At 48.3% G+C, this 22,682-nt stretch overlaps 1 protein-coding gene across 2 annotated transcripts; it reads right to left on the bottom strand.

The window, feature by feature from the left end:
- Nucleotides 1-276: 276 nt before the first annotated feature.
- C4BPA (complement component 4 binding protein alpha) lies at nucleotides 277-22,651 on the bottom strand. 2 transcript variants are annotated; one of them, XM_029068187.2, is made up of 12 exons: nucleotides 22,474-22,649; nucleotides 20,650-20,847; nucleotides 14,731-14,922; nucleotides 13,725-13,824; nucleotides 11,634-11,719; nucleotides 11,235-11,447; nucleotides 9,881-10,063; nucleotides 7,296-7,523; nucleotides 6,521-6,715; nucleotides 4,993-5,151; nucleotides 1,803-1,978; nucleotides 277-768 (listed from the first exon to the last, which is right to left on the bottom strand). In XM_029068187.2, exons 2-12 carry the CDS (start codon nucleotides 20,744-20,746, stop codon nucleotides 448-450), a joined length of 1,950 nt encoding a protein of 649 aa, XP_028924020.1. In that variant the 5' UTR covers nucleotides 20,747-20,847; nucleotides 22,474-22,649; the 3' UTR covers nucleotides 277-447. The 2 variants fall into 2 exon arrangements, with proteins under 2 accessions (XP_028924020.1, XP_028924021.1); XM_029068188.2 differs by lacking the exon at nucleotides 4,993-5,151 and having other exon boundaries at nucleotides 22,474-22,651.
- Between the last annotated feature and the right edge of the window lie 31 nt (nucleotides 22,652-22,682).

The raw sequence follows: 22,682 nt of genomic DNA, 5'->3' as shown, positions 1-22,682 counted from the left end.
AGTCTTAATCCTCATTTTACAGATGAAGTGACTGAGGCCCAGAGAAGACAAATGATTTGCCCAAGGTCACACACAGCAGACATGTGGCAGAGCAGGGATTAGAACCCAGGTCCTTCCGACTCCCAGGCCCTTACTTTATCCACTAGATCACACCGCTTCTCAGAGGCAAGCATGAGGTAAAACATCTTCTGGAGCGGCCACACGGACTGACAGGAAATGGAGAAGCCCTCCTAGACTCAGTCAGGAAACTGAAAGAATGACAAGGTCAACCCAGGCTCTCGCAGCAAAATGTTTATTTCATCAGCCAGACTGCCAGAATCCAGGAAAGCAGGTCTAAGCTGAGCCATTATGTCAGGCTAACTATTAGCAACTCCCTTTAAGCAATAAGTGCTCATTTACATTTACTCACTACCAGAAAGGAGTCATGTGTTCAAGCCTAAGCGACTTTTAGTGGTGGGATTGAAATGTGGGTGCACGATGCTGGTGGCGAGAGTAAGGACCGGTGTCCCGCTGAGGTGCAGGGATGACGTCCAAGGGACCCGTCCCATCTGGTTGTTCACCTGGTGGGGTCCTGTCTTCCGGTTCCTCTTTTAAGGAAGGTAGTGGCTGAGTGCATTTTCCCCTCAGATGGTCGACCTCCAGCTCCAGTTTGGCAATTTCCAAGGACAGCTTATATGCTTCCAGGGCCTGGATCACGTCCCCTGGATTTGGCAGGCACTTCAGGATAGCTTGGCCCGCCTGCACCTGCTCACAGCCCTCGGGGATTATCTAAGGGATACAGGCAATGGGATGGTTGAGGGCACCCCTTGGATAGGGTTGTGGGGGGAGGTCTAGGGGCTATGGCCACACATGGGGAGGAGACTAGAGGTGCTTCCAGAGGGAAAGTATGGGGTATGGGGAACCCCCTGGGAGAAAGCTAAGGACACCCCCAAGGGAAGAGTATGGGGAACCCCTGGAGAAAGGGCTAAGGGCATCTCTGGGGAGTGGAGTAGGGGAACCTCTGGGGAGAGGGCTAGGGGTAACCCTGGGAGGAAGTAGAGACATCCTTGGGGGAGGATATGAGGTACCTTGCACCATGGGATCGGGGCTGTCCTGTGGAAAGGGCATAAGGCACCCTTGAAAGAGGGTTTCCTTGTCCCAACTAAGTTGGAGATTCTCCCAACCTCCGGCTCCCCTGAGCAAGGATGGCTTGGATTGGGAGGCTCTTGGCCCTTAATAATAATTCCTCCCTTTGTCTGTAGCTTGGCACCTAGATTGCTTCTCAGATAGAGGGACCACACAGCAAAGCAGGAGAGCACACAGGCCTCTGCTCCAAGCTCTCAGTGTCTCAGGGACTGTATCCATCCCAATTTGCTTGTATCCACCTCTGTGCTTAGTACAGTGTCTGGCACACAGTAAGCACTTAATAGAGGCTATTAATATTATTATTATTATCACAATCTTCACCCCCCATCCTGGAGGGAGCCATGGCTGGGGAATTGCAGGAGAAGTGAAGGGATGAGGCCTGTGGGGGCCCTCCACCACCCTTTCTATCTCTACACCACTAGAGGATAACAGTGAGGCCATAAAGAGCTCTGAGCCTCTCGGAAGAACTCGGTCCAAATCCCGGGCCTTGTCGGTGTTACCATCGAGATCTTTCTCCTCAAGATGGCTCACTTGGTTTACAACTTTTCACTGAGTTCTCTCTAGATGCCAGCATTTACCTCCACTTTACTGAGGAAGAAGTGGCTTTGGGGTTGTCAGAGAAGGAGCTGTCATGGGGAACTGAGCAGGATGAAGTTCAAAACCCGGGCATCACTCACCCATTCGCACTTGGGCAACTCCGGACTCCAAGTCCTATTATCTGCGCAGTAAGGGTTGGGATCTCCGATGAGCTTGTAGCCAGAGTTACACTTGACAGAGATAGTGACTGCACCCTGGTATTGGGTCCGGTTCGGTATTACCACTCCATTCCCAACTTTGGGATGTGGGCACAGGGCTGGGTGAGAAACAGATTCAGCAGCATCATCATCAATGATATTTATTGAGTGCTTACTATGGGCAGAGTACTGAACCAAGTGCCCTTGGGGAATACAATTCAAGAGAGGGCAGACACTTTCCTTGCCCACAATGAGAAGGGAGGGGCAGGGACAGTTTGCAGGGGCAGCATTGAGGCAAGGAGTGAACAACAGGGATGCATGTTTTAAGTCCTCCCCCGCTGCACAGTGGGGAGCACTGCAAATCAATGAGATGGGGTGAGACACGGCTTAAAAAATGACTTCCTGTCGACTGAAGCTCCTGGTGGGTAGGGGTCGTGTCTATCTACTGTATGCATCTAAGTGCTTAGTACAGCGCTCTGCACACTGTAAATGATTAATAAATACCCCCGATTGATTGATTCTGGGAAGCAGACTTTCCACTGGGTGGTTAAGGCAGCCCTAACACTGACTAAAATAGCCTAACATTCGCCTCAGCAGAGCCCACGAAAGCCAGGTGGTCTGAGGGCAGCAGCCTCTTGAGCTTGAATCCACGTAGGCCTCAAAAATCCCAAATCCCTTCATCTGAAGCTTTGGGCCAGACCTGTGCCAGCCTGTCAGAAAGTCTGATGTTGTTCCTCTAGACTATAAACTCCTGGTGGGCAGGGAACATGTCTACCGACTCTGTTATATTCTGCTCTTCCGAGCACTCAGTGCAGGGCTCTGTACTCTGGAAGTGCTCAGTAAATACCACTGACTGATCGATTGATTGTTTGGCTGGCCGGTTGTCTGGTTTTCTACCATATGGCCTTTCTCCTGACTGATATTGATCATGTTTTACACATCTACTGTAGTGTACTCTTCCTAGTGCTAAAGATGGACTCTGTATACTGTATGTGCTCCATAAATACCCCTGATTGATATATTGATTGAGACATATGACACCAGAGGACTTTATGTCCGAAATTCTTATTTGTAGTGTCCAGTATCCCTCGGTCCAGGCTCCAGTGGCCTGGTCCCAGCTTGGCCTAGTGTATAGAGCAAGAGCCTGGGATTTAGAAAGACCTGGGTTCTAGCCCCAGCTCTGCCACTTGCCCACTGCGTGACCTCGGGCAAGTCACTTAACTTCTCCATACCTCAGTTCCCTCATCTGCAAAATGGGGATTAAGACTGTGAGCTCTATGTGGGACAGGGATTGTGTCCAACCCAATTTGCTTGTATCGACCACAGAGCTTAGAAGAGTGCTTGGCACATTGTTAAGCGCTTAACAAATACCACAATCATTATTATTATTATTATTATTATTAAGCATCTGTGTTCACAGAGGAAGGGGCCCAGGAGAGGTATGTAAAGGCACTGGGGTAAACGTGGGGCCAGAGATTCTTCTCAGACACCCACCCCAGAGAAGCACTTTAAGTATGGGGGGGCCTGGAATGGACTTCTGCAAAAGAAGAGTATGAGGTCATCATGTTACACCGTGTGCCTGAGGTAACGCAGGTTACCTCACACCGTTCTGTCTGCCCACCATCTGCAAGGCCTGTCAGTGGCCACCTTCTGCACTGGTGGGAAAATGCTCCTCCCCCCGCCAACCCTGAGCTTTTGTGGGAAGTAATAATAATAATAATAATGTTGGTATTTAAGCGCTTACTATGTGCCGAGCACTGTTCTAAGTGCTGGGGTAGATACAGGGTAATCAGGTTGTCCCACGTGAGGCTCACAGTTAATCCCCGTTTTACAGATGAGGTGACTGAGGCACAGAGAAGTGAAGTGACTTGCCCATAGTCACACAACTGACAAGTGGCAGAGGTGGATTTGAACCCATGACCTCTGACTCCCAAGCCCGGGTTCTTTCCACTGAGCCAGGCCTGGGTGTCAGGAGATATGGGTTAAAATCCAAGCTCTGCCACTTGTCCGCTGGGTGATCCTGGGCAGGTCACTTAACTTCTCTGGCCTCAGTTTCCTCCTCTAGAAAACGGGAATGCAACACCTGTCTTCATCCCTCTTAGGCTGTGCACCCCATTTGGATCAAGGACTGTGCCTGATTTTATTGTGTCGACTCTAGTGCTTAGTACTGTGCTTGGTACATAGTACTCACTTAGATAAATAGTACTGTTATCATCACATCATCATCATCATCATCATTTTTTGTTATGGTTCAGCCAGGTGCCAGCAGTGGAGTGAAAAATTAGGAAAGGTACTAAAATGGAGGAGCTCAGCACCAAACCAAGAGTGGCTAGGAACTCACTTCTTGGGCCTTGCGAGGTGGTCCCAGATGCTGAAGAATGGGTCTGGGTTGACCCAGCCTCCCTTGAGGCCCCCGCACATGCCCCCATGATGACATTTCTGTTGACTCCCATTGCCAAACAGTGGTGGTTTTGGTGTCACTGAGCCCCCATCCTAAAATGGGAAATTGTGAGCCTCTGGGAATTGGAGGGCTTCACTAGCCCAACCAAAACTAGTCTTTATAATAATAATAATTATAATAATAATAGTGATTTTGATACTTGCTAAGTACCTATTATGTGCCAAGCACTGCACTGAGTCCAGGGATAGATATAAGATAATCAAGTTGGACACTTGTAACGGAATGTGTCCGTTATGTTGCTATATCGTAGTCTCCCAAGCACTTAGTACAGTACTCTGCACCCAATAAGCACTCAATAAATGGAACTGACTGACTGGCTGACAATTCTAAGGGAGAGAGCAAACAGGTATTTTATTCCCATTTTGAAGATGAGGAAACTGAAGCCCGGGGAATTGAAGGGACTTGCCCAAGATCACAAAGCAGATAAGTGGGGGAGCCAGGCAGAATTAGAACCAGGTCCTCTGAATCTCAGCCCTGGGCTCTTTCCACTTAAAGTGCTAGAGTTAATATAGTATAGAGCTCACGTTCTGCTGGGACCTATCGGCCCACGGAAACGCTGAAAATAGATTTGTCGATGAGCACTGTGGCCAGCAGCTAGACTAAGGAAGAGGCTCTGCCCTGGATCCCCCTCGGGACTTCTCCTCCCACCCAGGAGAATCACTGAAGTTTTACCTTCACATCGAGGAAGCTCAGAAGAGGTTAACTCTTCACATGAGATGCGAGGTTTTCCAACCAGGATGTAGCCCTCATTGCATGTGAATTTCCACATATCATTCCAAAAAGAGTGTTCAGCTTCTACACGCCCATGGTCAATCTTGGGAGAATTACAGTCTAAGGCAGGGCACGAGGTCGGGCGGGGGGGTGGATAGAGAGAGACAGGAGATTGTTAGATGAGTTTGCAGAATATAGCTTAGGAGAACTAAATGGGACTGTGTAAAGTTGTTTTATTTTAATGTCTCTCTTCCCCTCTAGATTGTAAGCTCATTGTGAACATTTTTACCAACTCTGTTGTACTGTACACTCCCAGCACTTAGTACAGTGCTCTGCACATATTAAGCATTCAGTAAATATAATTGATGATGATGACGATGATGATAAAATCCTACCACCCCCAGCCCACATCTCCATCACACAGGCAGCATGACCTGTCCAGGCTTCCACCAGAGGGGGAACGCTCAATCCTGCCAGCTGAATATCCCCCTCCCCTTGAACCAAACAGAGGGGCTGCCGAGAAACTTCTTCTCTGAACCTAAGGACCGTCTGTCCAACCAGCAGTCTCTGAGCTCCAGAGCCGGACCTCAACCTGAGAGCATGGGTAGGGTCATCCTGAAATTAGCATTCACCCAATTTCACCTCATCAGGACCTGAGGACATCCACTGCAGCTTGAATGAAATATAGGTTCAGGATAAACAAAAGGAACTAGACCCTGGCAACTGTTAGAACTGGAGGTGATCTGTCCAGAAAATAGTAATAGGTGCAAGAAAGTTAAGATAAATTTCTGGGCCAAAAGTTTGTAATGGGTTATTTGTCACGAAAATTACATCAGAGTTAGAAGACTCAAGAAGGGTCAAAAATGTTCATCAGTATCAGGTGCAGAGTGGGTTTCTAGGAGATGTATTCAATAGTATTTATCGACCACTTACTATGTGCAGAGCACTGTACTAAGCGCTTAGATGTCTGCCTCCCTCTGAGCATCCTAAGTCATAAGTCTCCCTAGACTGTAAGCTTCCTGTGGGCAGGGACTGTGTTGTATTGTTCTCTCCCAAGTGCTCTGCCTGCAGTAAGGGCTCAATAAATAAGACTGACTGATGGACTGAGAGTTGGGGTGGAAACCCAATGGATCATTGTTTCAACAGGCCACGGTTCTGTTAGTTCAACACAGTTTTTTCAGAAATAAGATCTTTGAGTCTGAACAGGACACCTGGATTGGGACTGCTCACTGCTGAATCCCTGAGAAACTATGTCTGGGAGAGCAGCTGGCTGCTCTCTGCTGTCGCTGGGTAATGGCCACAGGTTGAGGGGTCAGAAGAGGCAAATTCTCAACAATTTGTCCCACAAAATTGTCTCTCCATGGAACTCCCTGGGGAATGGCATTTCAGCTCGCCCACCCTCCAAGAGATGATCTGTAGGGAATCCTTCGGGACCCCTTTTGCTCATCTAGGTCCCCATGCCACCAGGTTTCCCCAGGTTTCTACTCACCTGGAATACAAGATGACAAAGCAGGTCCCCAGGTGCCACTCTCCTGGCATTGATTTGTCGCAACACCAGACAAGATATAACCAGAATTACATGAAACCTTAATTTTTTCTGGAAATCCATATTCACAACCCTGGGAGGAACTGGTGATTTTGGTGATTTTTCCATGGTCAACATTTGGTGTTGGACAGCAGATTCCTGAGGAGAGAAATCTCTGAAGGATGAGATGCTCAGGGTTTTGATGAACTCCAATATGGGGAGAAATTGCCCTCCTGACTCTCTGAGAATCTTCTCATTGGATCCCTGTGCTCTCCACAACTTTAGAGAAGTCACCTTCATTTTACAGGAGGGAGTCAGAGTTAGTGAAGCAGGGACAATGAATTCTACTTGCAGCTCTGCTCCCAATTGCCTGAGAGATTTTTGACCTAGACACTTCTCGACCTTGACTTCCCCTTAATAGTGCCATAAAAAAGGACTGAAACGTATATCAAATTCAACACAGCCTAACACAGCTGACCCCTGAGTCCCTTCTGCTTCACTTACCTCATAGTGAGTGGTTAAACCTGTATTACTGATGTTTGCGGGCTCTGTTATCCCTTTTCCCATGATTTCAATGTCATTTAGAGGAATAAGAACTTCTAGAAATGAGAGTTCAATAGAGAGGCAATCCAGAAAAACAACAGCGTTCGCAAATGACGCCACAATTTGATGACTACTCGCCCTTAAAGAACTAACTCAATATTGAGGCTCTAAAATTAAGATACTGAGAAGCCCTTACTTTCACAAAATCCATCGTTCGTGGACCACGTGAAGTTTGCCTGGCATGTCACGGATCTGGGCTTGTGTTTCTGGGCCCGGAAGCCCTTCTTGCACAGGTACTTCACTTCTGTTCCGACCGAGAACACCTCCGGCTCGCCGTACTTAGAGTAGCCAACATTCCAGTCCCTCGAGCCCAAACTCCAGTCCCGTTCAGCATATGGGATCACTGGGGGGTTACTGCAGCTATCTGGGCAGAAGGGAAACACAAATCTGAGAATTATGTAATCCCAGACCTACAGAGGTTCTCTCTTTATGCTCTTAATGGACTAAAAGAGGTTAGCTATTCCGGTCCCCCGCTGCCAGGCGCTGCAAGTCCCCAGGAAACCATTTCAGTGGCCAGGGACTCTGCTTGTTTCATTCCAGCTGACAAGAAACCTGTCTGCCAGTTGACTCTGGGTAGTCACCAAGGCAGTCAACCTATTCACCCAGCAGGCTGGATACTGCTAAAGGAGAATCATGATTGAAAAAGGCTGGTTGCTGCATGCTGTGCATGCTAGAGAAGAGACTGGCTCTCGTCTTCTGTCCTGTTCCTCTGCTTCCTGTTGGCTCATCCCCAGAGACTTCACCGCCTGCGGGAAGGGAGGGTGTAGTGCTGGGCTCCGGTGGACCAAAGTGGACAGGGTACAGGTTACGGGTACGAATTGCCTAAGGTATGTTTGATCAGATTGCGGCCATTCCCACGTGCCCATATCTAATCATCCTCCACCCGGTCTATGGGGTCGATCTATGACACGCTCATGAGCTGCATTCCCCGATTGGTTCCTGAGAATAAGCGTGGCTCAATGGAAAGAGCCTGGGCTTCGGAGTCAGAGGTCATGGGTTCGACTCCCGGCTCTGCTACTTGTCAGCTGGGTGACTGTGGGCAAGTCACTTAACTTACCTCATCTGTAAAATGGGGATGGAGACTGTGAGCCTCACGTGGGACGACCTGATTACCCTGTATCTCCCCCAGCGCTTAGAACAGTGCTCTGCACCTAGTAAGCACTTAACAAATGCCAACATTATTATTATTAAATGCCAACATTATTATTTGACTGATTGGAAGAGCTGCCAATCTTTTGATGCAGTGAAATCATAGTGAGACCCAGAGACCGAGAGAGAGTCAGAGAGAACGTTTCTGAAAAGTCAAAATCAGTACCCTTTTCCTTCTCCATTCCCAGCCCTTTTGTCCCCTCATCTCATCCTGGCACAATGTAAGCGGGTGGACATCATGGTCGATGCTATCACCGTCACCCCTTGCAAGCCTCACAATGCCGTGTCCTGTCGCCTCAGGGGCATGAGGGGAGGAAAAACTGAGGCAGTTCTGTCCTGGCTTCTCGGGAGGGGTCATTCTCACCAAGGGCATTTCCCTCCAAAACTCCCAGCCTCCATGACTCTCCCTGCTCCACAGCACTTATGTATACATGAATACATCTATAATCTCAATTTATATTGATGCCTGTTTACTTGTTTTGTTGACTGTCTCCCCTCTTCTAGGATGTAAGCCCGGTGTGGGCAGGGATTGTCTCTATTGTTGAATTGTACTTTCTGAGCGCTTACTACAGTGCTGTGCTCACAGTAAGTGCTCAATAAATATGGTTGAATGAATGAATGAATGAATGACTATCATTCCTCAGGGGGACAGAGAGGAGGCAGAAGGAGGCTTTTGGAGAAGTGATGCTGGTCAAGGGGGACAGAGAGGCTGCTATGGAAGCAGCGTGGCTCAGTGGAAAGAGCACGGGCTTTGGAGTCAGAGGTCATGGGTTCAAATCCTGGCTCGGCTACTTGTCAGCTGTGTGACTTTGGGCAAGTCACTTAACTTCTCGGTGCCTCAGTTACCTCATCTGTAAAATGGGGATTAAGACTGTGAGCCCCACGTGGGACAACCTGATTCACCTGTGTCTACCCCAGCGCTTAGAACAGTGCTTGGCACATAGTAAGCGCTTAACAAATAGCAACATTATTATTATTATTAAGAAGCCAGGTTCAGCAGACTGTCCCTTCTCTGACTCTGCTCCCTCGAAGCTAGGCCAGTGGCTAATGTAGTTTAAACTGCTTAATGGATGAAATGGCAAGATGCTGCGGTAGGTGACTGCTCATCTTGGAGGACTTCATCAGACAAACATGTCGTAGTTCAAAATGAAAATAATCCTTCTCAGAACACCCTTCTGTTCAGTCTGGTACATGGCCAGTAAAATCCTTTGTCTCCATCCCCTCCATCCTTCAGTCGTGGGTGCAAAAACCCATTAAAACTTGTGATGCGCAGACTCCCACCCTAGATTTCTGGGCTCATATTTTTCTGGAGCTGAGGCTCAAAGGAGAACACCCTCCTCTTCCATGACCCCTCCGTCATCCAAGAGTATTAATGAAGTCTGGCGTTGTCCTGCTGGGGAATAGAATGGATCCCAACCATGCTGCAACTGAAGTGATGTCTGCTTGAAAGAAGGAAACTCTGTGTGTGTGTGTGTGTGTGTGTGAGAGAGAGAGAGAGAGACAGAGAGAGACAGAGAGAGACAGAGAGAGACCAGAAGCTTCCAGGTGAGGGTTCATCATTTCCATACTCACTGAGCTGGCAGGTGGGGACAGGAGGAACCCATTCGTTGTCACTCTCACAGCGAATTAAGTGACTGCCATTGAGGAGGTAGCCTCTCTTGCATTCAAACATAGCCGTGTCTCTGTAGGTATAGGTGCGCCCAAATCCAGAGATGAGCTTCCCCTGAGGAACATTCGGCTGAGGACAGGTGATCACTAAGGAAACACAACAAGACACTGGAGTCTCCAAGGACTGCTGGATTGGGGTAGTGGGGATCATGAAGTAAAGGCTTGGAGCTGGACCCTGAAAAGACAGAAGCACTCTTGGGGATTTTTAAGTATGATCATGCCAGAGGACCCAGGAACCACAATAGGAGGATCAGGCAAGTCACTTAACTTGTCTGTGCCTCAGTTTTCTCCTCTGTACAATGGGGCTTCAATACCTGTTCCCTCTCCTACTTTGACCTCCCCTGTAGAAAAGGGACCAACTCCAACCTGATTATCTTGTATCTATCCTAGTATTTAGTACAGTGCTTGGCATAAGCTCTTAACAACAAATAACAAATAACAAAATATTATTTTTAATGACAATAATAATGATGAGAACCATAATAATACACCACCAGATCTTCCCAGTGCCCTTCGATGAGGCTCTCAGACCATTTCTTTCACTCATCTCCTGGAACCGGGGAGCAGATGTGGGCAGGAGTTAGACTCTTTGATCAAAGTGGAAGAGGGAGATAAGAATGATGGAAGGAAAGAGAAGCAGCTTGGCCTAGTGGCAAGAGCAGGGGCCTGGGAGTCAGACCTGGGTCCTAATCCCAGTTCTGCTGCTTGTCTGCTGTGTGACCTGGGGCAAGTCACTTTATTTCTCTGTGCCTACATTACCTCATCTGTAAAATGGGGATTGAGACTGTGAGCCCCAGGTGGGATAGAGATCGTGTCCAACCTGATTATTTTGTATCTACTGCGCCGCTTAGTACAGAGCCTGGCACAAAGTAAGCATTAAAGCAAATACCATACAAAATATCCTCACAGAGGAACAGAGAAGGTTATCCAGAGGCCAGGGTAACAGATGACCCATGAGGCAAGAACAGGATATCTTAGCCTCTCTGTAAACTTTCTGAGCTCCCAAAGAAAGGGAGGGTGGGAATAATCCTCCTGAAGCCATTTAATTATAAGCTCCTTGAGGGCAAGAACTGAGCCTTCTTTTCCTTTGTTCCAGTCTCTGCCGGTACAGACATTCGACGAAGAGTAACTGAATAAAAGAGTGGACAAATGCTATGAGGCAACGATTGGCTCACATTAGCCCTCGTCACCTTTCCAGCTCCTTCCTTTTTCATTTGAGAGTCCCCCTTGGAGACAACCACCCAGACCAACAGTTCACCTTGGCACTTGGGCGGCAGGGGCTTCCACACGCCAGTGGTCTTGTTCTCCACTGCACAGGAGATGGAGGCGTCCCCGATGAGCGAGAAGGGGATACTTTCCTCTGGGACCGTGTTGCAGCTGTAGGTCACCGACGAGCCATAGGTGAAGAAATCGTCCTCTTCGCCACTGTGTTTCCCATTAGGGATGTTCGGGGGTCGGGGGCATGATACAACTGGACTCCGGCAGGGAAGGAGACACCAAGAGGGAAGGGAAGCTCACTTCTCTGAAGGACAAGAGGTAACCCCCCTTCCCTCCACCTGCAGCGCATCCCCCCAAAACAGCGTGATCGGAGGGACACGGTTGAATGAGGATGAGGCCGTACCGTTTTTCAGACAAGATGGACAAGAATTTTACTCACTTTCACAGTTGGGAAGATCATTACTCCAGGAGGTTCCGGAGTCTGAAATCTCACAAGTACTGGTTGAATGCCCAATTAACGAGTACCTGGATGAAACGAGAGCACGGAGATTAAGGTATGTGTTCCCTAACCACTGTCTGGCCAGGGGTATTTTTGGGATTTGGTTCGTGAGCCCTGGCCTGACAGAAAAGGTAACACAGCATTCCTCCCTCAGATTCCCCAGGCCAGCAGATCCTGATCTGGAGTACTGGTACAAGACTGTCCCCTCTAGACTCGAAGCTCTATGTGGGCAGGAAACTCATTATAGGTGGGGAATCGTGTCTGCTAATTCTGTTGTACTCTACTCCCCCAAGGACTTAATACAGTGCTCTGCGCAGAGTTAGCACTCAATAAGTACCACTGATTGATCGATTAATTACCATCACTGTTATGTTGTATTCTCCCAAGCACTTAGTACAATGCTTGGCACACAGTAAGTGCTCAATAATACCAGTGATTAATAGATTAATTAGTAATGGCCTCAAAGCACTGGTCTAGGTTTCCAATAAACAGAGAAAAGCCTCTCAGAAGGCAACTTCAATTGACAATTCATCTGGGAGCATTACATGTTCTTTTTATTTTTAATGCTATTGCTTAAGCACTTATTATGTGCTAGGCATTATGCTAAGCACTGGGGTAAATACAACATAATTGGGTTGGAATCAGTCCATGTCCCACACGGAACTCCAAGTCTTAATCCCCATTTACAGATGAGGTAACCGAGGCCCAGAGAAGTCAAGTGACTTGCCCAAGGTCACATAGGAGGTACATGGGTGAGCCAGGATTAGAATCCAGGTCCTCTGAATCTCAAGTCCGTACCTTTCCCACTAGGCCATGTTGCTTCTCTACATTCTCTTCAAACATTTTTAGCATGGTTTATTAATCCTCCAGCGAGAGGTACTTCCTGCTGCCAGATGAAGTACTGGGAATGATCCCAAAAAGAAAACTCCAGCCTTTCCAGAGAAGTAAGACAGTACTGTGGTCCCCTGATTCCATCAATAAAACATGGACTGGAAGTTCCTTGAGGGCAAGGACCATATCTCCTCTTCCCAAGTGCTTAGAACAGTGCTCTATACACAGTAAGTACTCAGTAAATACCACCGATTGATCAACTGGCTGAGTCTCCCTCTGTAACTCTGCCAGGACTCAGTAAGTGCCAGGGGTGCAGCAGATAGGGAACAAATATGATGATTATGATAATGGTCATAATGATAGTGATGCTCAATCCTGAAGTTACTAGAGTAACTGATCAAGCCATCATTTCCCTCCTTGTTTGTGAAACTCATCAGTCCCGGCCCAGTGAATTGGAACCTCCACTCCTAGTCACTGGTAGAAGTGGTGGTAGAACATATTCAACATTAAAATTAATGCTAATAATAGTTGTTAAGCGTTAACTATATGTCAAGCACTGTTCTAAATTCTGGGGTAGATGCGGGTAGGGAACAGATCTACCAACTCTGTAATACTGTACTCTGCTAAGTGCTTAGTACCGTGCTCTGCACATAAGAAGTACTCAATAAATACCATGGACTTATCGATCTATTGATTGACTGATAAATACAAGATGATCATGGCAGACACAGTCTCTGTCCCACATGAAGCTCAGAATCTAAGTCGGGGGGAGAAAAGGTATCGAATCCCATTCATTCATTCATTCATTCAATCACATTTATTAAGCACTTACTCTGTGCAGAGCACTGTACTAAGCACTTGGGGAAGTACAATACAATAATAAAGAGTGAAAATCCTTGCCCACAATGAACTCACAGTCTAGAGCGGATGGGGGCCGGGGGCGGGGGGGGGGGGGGGAGAGCCATTTTACAAAGGATGAAACTGAAGCCCAGAGAAGTTAAGGGACTTGCCCAAGGTCACAGAATAGCCAAGTGGCAGAGCCGGCTTAGAACCCAGACTTCCTGTTTCCTGGACCCATGCACTATCCACTGAGCCACAGAGCTTCTTGTGAAGAAATGAGGAAAGCAAAACAGGGGATTAATTTTGCCCTCCCCTGAAAGCCCCAGGTCCAGCCACCTCCTCCCTTAACTGGCCACTCACCCCTCGTTGCAGCTGAATTCTATTGTGGACCCAATAGAGAGATCTGTCTTGATCTCCACGTGACCATTAATCAGGTCTCCCGGATGAGGACATGATTTCACTGGAAGGAAAATGAAGCAGGACTAAGATTCAGCCATATAGACTTCACCAGTGGGTGGCTTTAGCCTCAGCTTTGGCCCGGAGCACTCCTTATTTTTGATACAAGCCCTAGAAAAGCTGTTGTTTCTTTCCATCCCAAACCTGGTGTGTAGCTGCAGAAGAAAGAGTCTGAGGAGTAGGGTGGTGCGGGACCTCTCCTTTGCCCCTCCGAATCCCACCCTTCTCTTCTATCTTGACCCAGGGGGAATATCAAGGATCCAAATTCATTGGGAACTAAGGTTCAACATGGAAAACTAGAAGGACCGTCTCCGATCTGTCGGCTGACAGAAGGGAACTTGATCGCTTACTCAAAAGCCACTACCGTGTAGAGCTAATTGTCACCTGCTGACCAACCCAGAGGAGGCGTTGCACTATGATTTCTTTGCGCTCATTGTTTTCAGGTTAATTTTGATGCTTGTAATGAACAGGGGTAGGGTAAGGCGGGGCAGGACAGGGTGTGGAGAGAGCATCTCTGGACAGACAGCAGAGTCCTGGACCCTTCACTCCAGCCGGCACCATCAGCCCCTCTCCTCTGCAGGCCAAATCGATTCTCTCCCAAAGGGGCTCATATGCCACTGTCCTCTCTGTCCCAGAGCACCTCAGAGACCCCCCCCCCCCAGCTACCACCATTTCCCCTGGAGTCAAAGGCCTGGGTTTCAGACCCTCTCCTCTCCCCCAGCCCCACCCCTCCCTCTGCCTCCCCCAACCCACCCTTTTCCTGCTCCTTCACCATCAAGCATCTTCCTGAAGGAGGTACCGCATGGTCCCCGGGTGGCCTGGTTCGGGACTACAAAGGCCCCCAACTCTGTGATGACGGTCCCCCTCATGAGACCGACAATCAAACCAAAATCAAATGTTGAGTACTTACCGACACAGAATGGAGAGGTGAAGCCGTCTGGAGACCATTTTCCATTGTTACAGGAAATGTGCAAAGGCAGGCGCTTCCGGGTGTACCCAGATCGGCAGGAATATTTCACTCTTTCTCCTTCTTGGTAAACTTCTTTTTTCACAGTTGCCTCTGGGATAGCGAATGGGTACCGGGGAGGGGGACCACAGTCACCTGGTGGGTGAAATCAAAGGAAATTATTATCATTATTATTATTAACACCTTATAATAATAATAATATCCTTTAAGTGCTTTCTTTGTGCCAAGACTGTACTCAACACTGGAGTAGAAACAAGATAATCAGGTTGGACACGGCCCTGTCCTACATGGGGCTCACAGTCAAAGTAAAAGTAAGAGTAGGGATTGAATCCCTACTTTACAAATGAAGGGTCGAGGTACAGAGAAGTTAAGCAATTTGGCCAAGGTCACACAGCAGGCTAGTGGTGGAACTAGGATTAGAAGCCAGGTCCTCTGAGGGTTTGGATCATGCCATGCCGTGCTGTGCCAGGCCTGTACTCTTTCCACTAGGCCATGGGCCTTGCTCCCAGCATACCTGGTGTGACAAGTTAAAGCTCTGTTAATCAAGAAGATTGTCAGCTTCTTGAGGGCAGGTAAATCAAGTCTTCTGTTGTATTGTCTCAAGAGGTTTGTATTTGTCAATCAAATCAGAGAACGGTATTTATTGAGTGCTTACTAGAGAAGCGACGTGGCCTACTGGATAGAGCACGTCCTGGGAGTCAGAAGGACCTGGTTCTAATCTTGGTTCCACCACTTGTCTGTTGTATGGCCTTGGGCAAGTCACTTAACTTCTGTGTCCCTCACTTTCCTCATCTGTAAAATGGGGATTAAAACAGGGAGCCCCATGTGGGACAGGAACTGTGTCCAACCAGATTAGCTTGTATCCACCCCAGTGCTTACTTCAGTTCCTGGCAAGCACTTACCAAATACTACAATTATTATTATTATTATTATTACTGTGAGCAGAACACTTGAGAGCATACAATGCAATTAAGTCGGTAGATACGTTCCCTTGCCCATAATGAGCTTACAGTCTAGAGACAGTGCTCTGTGCTCAACAACCATCACTGGAAGATTAATAGACCCAGTGATGGACTGCGAGGAGATGGAGAGGAAGAACTAGATAAAATTCCCGTCCTTGAGGGGCTAATCAACCAACCAACCAGTCAATCAATCCATCCAGGGTATTTACTGATCATTTATTGTGTGTGGAGCACTATATTAAGTGCTTGGAAAAGTACAATAGAATAAGAAGACACAATCCATACCCTCAAGGACCACACGTTACAGACACTACACACACACACAACAGAACCAGAAGCCTAGGAGAACTGGCTAAGAATGGAAACAGTAACATGCTTTATATGTTACTCCATCAGCTCTTCCCCTCCTCGCTTGATCTCTTACTACAACCTTAGTACAATGAAGTACTTCATACTTCGCTCTTCTAACCTCAACCTATTCCCTGTACCTGGATCTCATCTGTCTCACCAACACTCTTGCCCAAGAGCTCCCTCCAGCCTGGAACTCCCACCCCCTCCATATCTGACAGACCACCACTCTCTCCTCCCTCAAAGCCCTCCTAAAATCACAGGTCCTTCAAGAGGCCTTCCCTGCCTAAGCCATCCTTTCCCGTATTTTCCCTCCCTTTGCACTTTTGCACTCGGATCTGCACCACTTCAGCACTTGATACTCACCCCAGTCTCAGCCCCACATCAGTTACATAGAGACGCAGCGAGGTTTAGTGGAAAGAGCACGGTCTTGGGAGTCAGAGGTCGTGCATTCTAATCCCAGCTCCGCCCCTTGTCAGCGGTGTGACTTGGGGCAAATCACTTAACTTCTCTGTGCCTCAGTTACCTCATTTGTAAAATGGGGATTAATACTGTAAACCTCACCTGGGACAACCTGATAACCTCGTATCTCCCCCAGTGCTTAGAATAGTGCGTGGCACATAGTAAGCACTGAACAAATACCATCACTATTATTATGCAAACACTCTCCCATTTTCCCTATCTCTAATTTAGTTTAATGTCTGTCTCCCCTTTTAGACTCTAAGATCCTGGTGGACAAGGATTATTGCTACCAACTCTATTGTATTGATGATGATGGCATTTATTAAGCACTTACTATGTGCAAAGCACTGTTCTAAGCGCTGGGGGGTATACAAGGTGATCAGGTTGTCTCACGTGGGGCTCACAGTCTTAATCCCCATTCAAGGGGGAGGAGAAGAGGAAGAGGGGAAGGAGGAATGTTGATGATGGCATTTATTAAACGCTTACTGTGTGCTGGGGGAGATACAAGGTGATCAGGTTGTCCCACGTGGGGCTCAACCTCCCAAGACCTTCAAAGAGGTCTTACTATGTTCTGCAAAGAGTAAACACATATTAAATACCATTGATTGACTGATTGGTTGCTTTTCTGTAAATTATGGCTGAAAATGTGTTTGGAGTGATGGGAGCCAGATGGGATTAGTAAACCTCTTGTGGGCAGGGAATGTGTCTACCACCTCTGCTTATTTTGTTTATCACAAGCACTTTAGTACAATATTCTGCACACAATGAGCACTCAATATATACCATTGATTGACTGAGGTGTTAACCAGGGAGGGATGTTAACAATGGAGTTTTGAAAGAGGAGGGAACCATGATTTGGAGAAGATGGGCGAGGCCATTTGATGTAGAATAGATGATGGAGGCTGTCCCCCCAACGTGGGATGGGGACAGAAAGTAGGTTTATTTGACTGCTCCTCCTTTGGACTATAAACTCCTTGTGGGCAGGGAACTTATCTACCAAATTCATTATATTGTGCTCTCTCAAGTTTAGATTAGATTAGATATAAACAGATATTTAGGTCTGAACACCAGGCCAACCTTGTTCACTTCAAGTTAACCTTTTCTTGCCTTAACTCTGCCCTCTCCACTGCCAGGCAAAACTATTTCTCTTCCCTTATTGACCCCCATGCCCATCACCCCCATCAGCTGTTCCGGACTTTTAACTCCTTCCTCAGACCCCCCCATCCCTCCCCCTCCTCCTTTCCTCACCCCTAACGATCTGGCCACCTACTTCATTAGGAAAATTAACATCATCAGGTCTGAGCTCCCCAAAATCACCCCTTCTCCTCCTCCATCCCCCGCCACCTCAACCCCCTCCTCTACTTTCCCATCCTTCCCAGCAGTATCTTCAGAGGAGATCTCCTCCCTCCTCTCAAGTGCCACCCCCTCCACTTGCACTTCTGACCCCATTCCCTCTCACCTTATAAAAACTCTCACCCCTTCTCTCCTCCCCTCTTTAACTTCCATCTTCAACCGCTCACTCTCCAATGGCTTCTTCCCCTCTGCCTTCAAATATGCCCATTCCCCCCATCCTAAAAAAACCCTCCCTTGACCCACTGCCCCCTTCAGTTATCTTCCCATCTACCTCCTACCCTTCCTTTCCACACTCCTGGACAGAGTCATCTACACTTGCTGCCTCGAATTCCTCTTCTCCAACTCTCTCCTGGACCCCCGCCAATCTAGCTTCCATCCCCTCCACTCCACCGAAACTGCCCTCTCAAAGGTCACCCATGACCTCCTTCTTGCCAAATCCTATGCCTCCTATTCCATAATAATAATAATCATAATAATAATGTTGGTATTTGTTAAGCGCTTAGTATGTGCAGAGCACTGTTATAAGCGCTGGGGTAGATACAGGGTAATCAGGTTGTCCCACGTGAGGCTCAGTCTTCATCCCCATTTGACAGATAAGGTAACTGAGTCACAGAGAAGTAAAGTGACTTGCCTACAGTCACACAGCTGACAAGTGGCAGAGCAGGGATTTGAACCCATGACCTCTGATTCCCAAGCCCGGGCTCTTCCCACTGAGCCACGCTGCTTCTCCATCCTAATCCTCCTCGGCCTCTTAGCTGCCTTTGACACTGTCAACCATCCCCTTCTCCTCAACACCTTATTCAACCTTGGCTTCACTGACTCCATCCTCTCCTGGTTCTCCTCTTATCTTTCTGGCCGTTCATTCTTAGTCTCCTTCGCAGGCACATCCTCCCCCTCCCATCCCATAACTGTAGGGGTTCCTCAAGGGGCAGTTCTTGTTCTCACTCTGTTCTCCATGTATACTCACTCCCTTGGTGAACTCACTCACTCCCATGGCTTCAACTATCATCTCTACACAGATGATACCCAAATCTATATCTCCTCCCCTGTTCTCTCTCCCTCCCTCCAGGCTCATATCTCCTCCTGCCTTCAGGACATCTCCACCTGGAAGTCCTAACGCCACCTCAAACTCAATATGACCAAGACAGAGCTCCTTACCTTCCCTCCCAAATCCTGTCCTCTCCCTGACTTTCCCATCACTGTGAACGGCACTACCATCCTTCCCATTTCACAAGCCTGCCACCTTGGTGTCATCCTTGACTCCACTCTCATTCACCCCATATATCCAATCTGACAACAAAACCTGCCAGTCTCACCTTCACAACATCGCCAAGATTCCACTCCATCCAAACCACTACTTTAGTACAATCAGTCATCATATTCCAACTAGATTACCGCATCAGCATCCTTTCTGATCTCCCAACCTCCTGTCTCTCCCCACTTCAGTCTATACTTCACTCTGCTGCCTGGATTATCTATATACAGAAATACTCTGGGCATGTCACCCTCGCCCCTCAAAAATCTCCAGTGGTTGCCTATCAACCTTCGTATCAAGCAAAAACTCCTCACTATTGGCTTCAAAGCTCTCTATCACCTTGTCCCCTCCTTCCTCACCTCCCTTCTCTCCTTCTACATCCCAGCCTCAAACTCTGTTCTTCTGGTGCCGCTAACCTTCTCACTGTGCCTTGTTCTCGCCTGTCCCGTTGGCGACCTCTGGCCCACGTCCTATCTCTGGCCTGAAGTGCCCTCCCTCCTCACATCCACCAAAGTAGCATGCTTCCCCCCTTCAAAGCCCTACTGAAAGCTCACCTCCTCCAGGAGGCCTTCCCAGACTGAGCCCCTCTTTTCCTCTGCTCCTCCTCCCCTCTCCATCACCCCAACTCCCTTCTTCTCCTCTACCCCTCTCCCTGCCCCACAGCACTTGTTTCTATATGTACATATTTTTCTATTTATTTTATCAATGATGTATACGTATCTATAATTCTATTTATTTACATTGATGTTATTGATGCCTGTCTACTCGTTTTGTTTTGTTATCTGCCTCCTCCCCTCTAGACTGTGAGCCCGTTGTTGGGTAGGAATCGTCTCTGTTGCTGAATTTTACTTTCCAAGTACTCAGTACAGTACTCTGCACACAGTAAGCACTCAATAAATATGAATTCATTAATTAATTAGTTAGATATGATTAGATTAGATTAGATGCAAGGTAATCAGGTTGGACACAGTCCATGTCCCACCTGGGGCTCACAGTCTTAATCCCCATTTTACAGATGAGTTAACTGAGGCCCAGAAAAGTGAAGTGACTTGCCCAGGGTCATACAGCAGACAAGTGGCATAACTGAAATTAGAACCAAGGTTCTTCTGACTCCCAGGCCCGTGCTCCATCCACTAAACTCCCAGGAAGGGTCCAGGTGGCAGCGAGTGCAAAGGGGTTGGGGGAGGACTGAGAATAGTCGCAGTGGATTGCCAGGAGATTTGGGTCCGTTGTGATGTTGAAATGTTGAAACCAGGGAATGGAAATGACCGTGGAAAACTCCCCTTTGACTCAGAGCAGTAGTGATTCTTTGGTCTCTGCTGGTCAAGGTGCCGATATTGTCTAGGAAATGGTTCGGAGAAAGCGGTGTGTCCGCAGCCTGCCTTCCAAAGCCGGCCTCTCCGCTGCCAACCAAGAGTCTGGGGAGGAGGTCGGTCGTGTGGTGCTGACTGACCTGATCCAGTTGTGTCCCATGTGACTCACCGTGAACTGTCACCACCAGAGCCGACACCAGTGACAGGAGGAGCAGGAGAGGCTGAGGGCCACCCCTTCCGGGCCCATGGTGGGACCCAGCCTCCATTGGCCCTCCTCGGTGGGTGATCCTCCAGGTGACCCTCCTGCTGGGGTCCACGTCAGGGGGTGCGGGGCAGTGTCTGGGCTCTTCTTCCTCACTTGTCTCTGCTGTCAGAGGGAGGAAAACGATTTCTGAACCTCCTGCCTGGCCCAGGCTGGGAGAGGGAGAGAAGTGACTAACTGAGAATAGCAGGAAAAGGAAAACATTTTATTATGAAATTTGTGGATGCCTCTCAGTCCTCTGGATAGGAGGGAGGGAGGGGGACAAGGAAGGGTGTGAGGCGTAAGGAGGAAGGAGAGATGGAAAGGGGGAGTTTATTGCGGCTTCCTGCACCTACAGATTACAATTTTCACCAGCAAACTGAATATCTAATTACCACTGCCTCCATTCCGCCCCCCGCACACACACCCTTCCTCCCACCTCCTCGGAGTAGGGGGCCACTGATTTAAAACAAGTTACCTGTGGGAACATCCTGAACTCTTCATTTTCTCCAATAATAATGATAACAATAATGGCATTTGTTAAGCACTAACTATATGCCAGGCACTGTACTAAGTGCTGGAGTAGATACAATGCAATTGGGATGGACACAGTCCCTGCTCCACATAGGGCTCACAGTCTTAATCCCCATTTTACAAATGAGGCAACTGCAGCACAGAGAAGTGAAGTGACGTGCCCAAGGTCACACAGCAGACAAGTGACAGTGGGGATTAGAACTCAGGTCCCTCTGAAACCCAGGCCTGTGCTCTTTCCACTAGACCAAACTGGTTCTCAGTAATGGCTCTTCCTCTCTCCCCACTTCATGATGTTGCTGATTGAGACGGATGGACTGCCTGTTTCTGTTCTGTTTTGTCAGCACTGAGCAGTCATGATTGGAGGGACCCCCCCCACCTCTCCCACTACTGTGGCCCAAATTCTTTTTTCCAGAGAGCCTGGGCTCCTAAGGCAGGTTTCCTCTGGGGAGGCATTCTGTGAATAGCCACTGTCCTCTATCCTAATCACGCTGGTTTCATTTAAGCATCACATTTTGTTTCTGCGGAAACAAGGAAGCGACGTTGCTTCCTGAACATTCATGTGAACTCCGACGTGGAACCTGAGGCCGGAAGTCAGGATTCCCAGGGTTTCCCAGCAGGGCCGCTTCATCCCTCTGAACCTTGGCCTTTCAGACCCAACACTTCCTGTTCAGCCTTGGTTGGCCAGCCTGGGCACCATCTGGGCTATGAATGAAGCTCTACCCCCCAATTTTTTTTCTGTGTGTTGTTAGGCACCGTACTAAGCACTGGGGTAGATACAAGGTTGGCCACAGACCATGTCTCATGTGGGGCTCAAAGTCTTCATCCCCATTTTACAGATGAAGTAACTGAGTCCCAGAGAATAATAATAATAGTGGTACTAGCTAAGAGCTTACTATGTGCCAAGCCCCATTTTAAGCACTGGGGTAGACATAGGTCAATCAAGTTGGGCACAATCCCTGTTCCACATGGGACTCATAGTCTTCATCCCCATTTTACAAATGAGGTAACTGAGGCCCAGAGAAATGAAGTGACTTGTCACACAGGAGGCAAGTGGCAGAGTCAGGAGACAAGTGGCAGAGTCAGGATTAGAACCCAGATCCTTCTGACTCCCACACCCCCAACCCAATCATCAGTGCCCTCTGCTGCCTGGAGAATCCATTTCCCGTGCCTTCGGCTGGCTCTGCCGAACTCCCTCGGATCCCCTCTGGTGGCACTTACCTTCAGTTCGCTGGGTTAGAGGCAGAAAACCGAAGCGAGCGGCCGGTGAAGTCTCCGTGCTTTTTTCCCTTTCCCGGCACAATTTACCAAAACTCAGAACAAATTAGTACAGGGTGACTCCTCCTCCCAAAGGCCTGAGATACCGTCAAATGGAGAGATTTCATTGTGGCCAGCCTGTGTGTGGGGGTGGGGGTGGAGGGTGGGGATGA

The sequence above is a fragment of the Ornithorhynchus anatinus genome, chromosome 7 (assembly GCF_004115215.2).
Source record: "Ornithorhynchus anatinus isolate Pmale09 chromosome 7, mOrnAna1.pri.v4, whole genome shotgun sequence".
In the NCBI taxonomy this organism is placed as follows: Eukaryota; Metazoa; Chordata; class Mammalia; order Monotremata; family Ornithorhynchidae; genus Ornithorhynchus; species Ornithorhynchus anatinus.
This window is presented reverse-complemented; position numbering and strand designations above follow the sequence as displayed.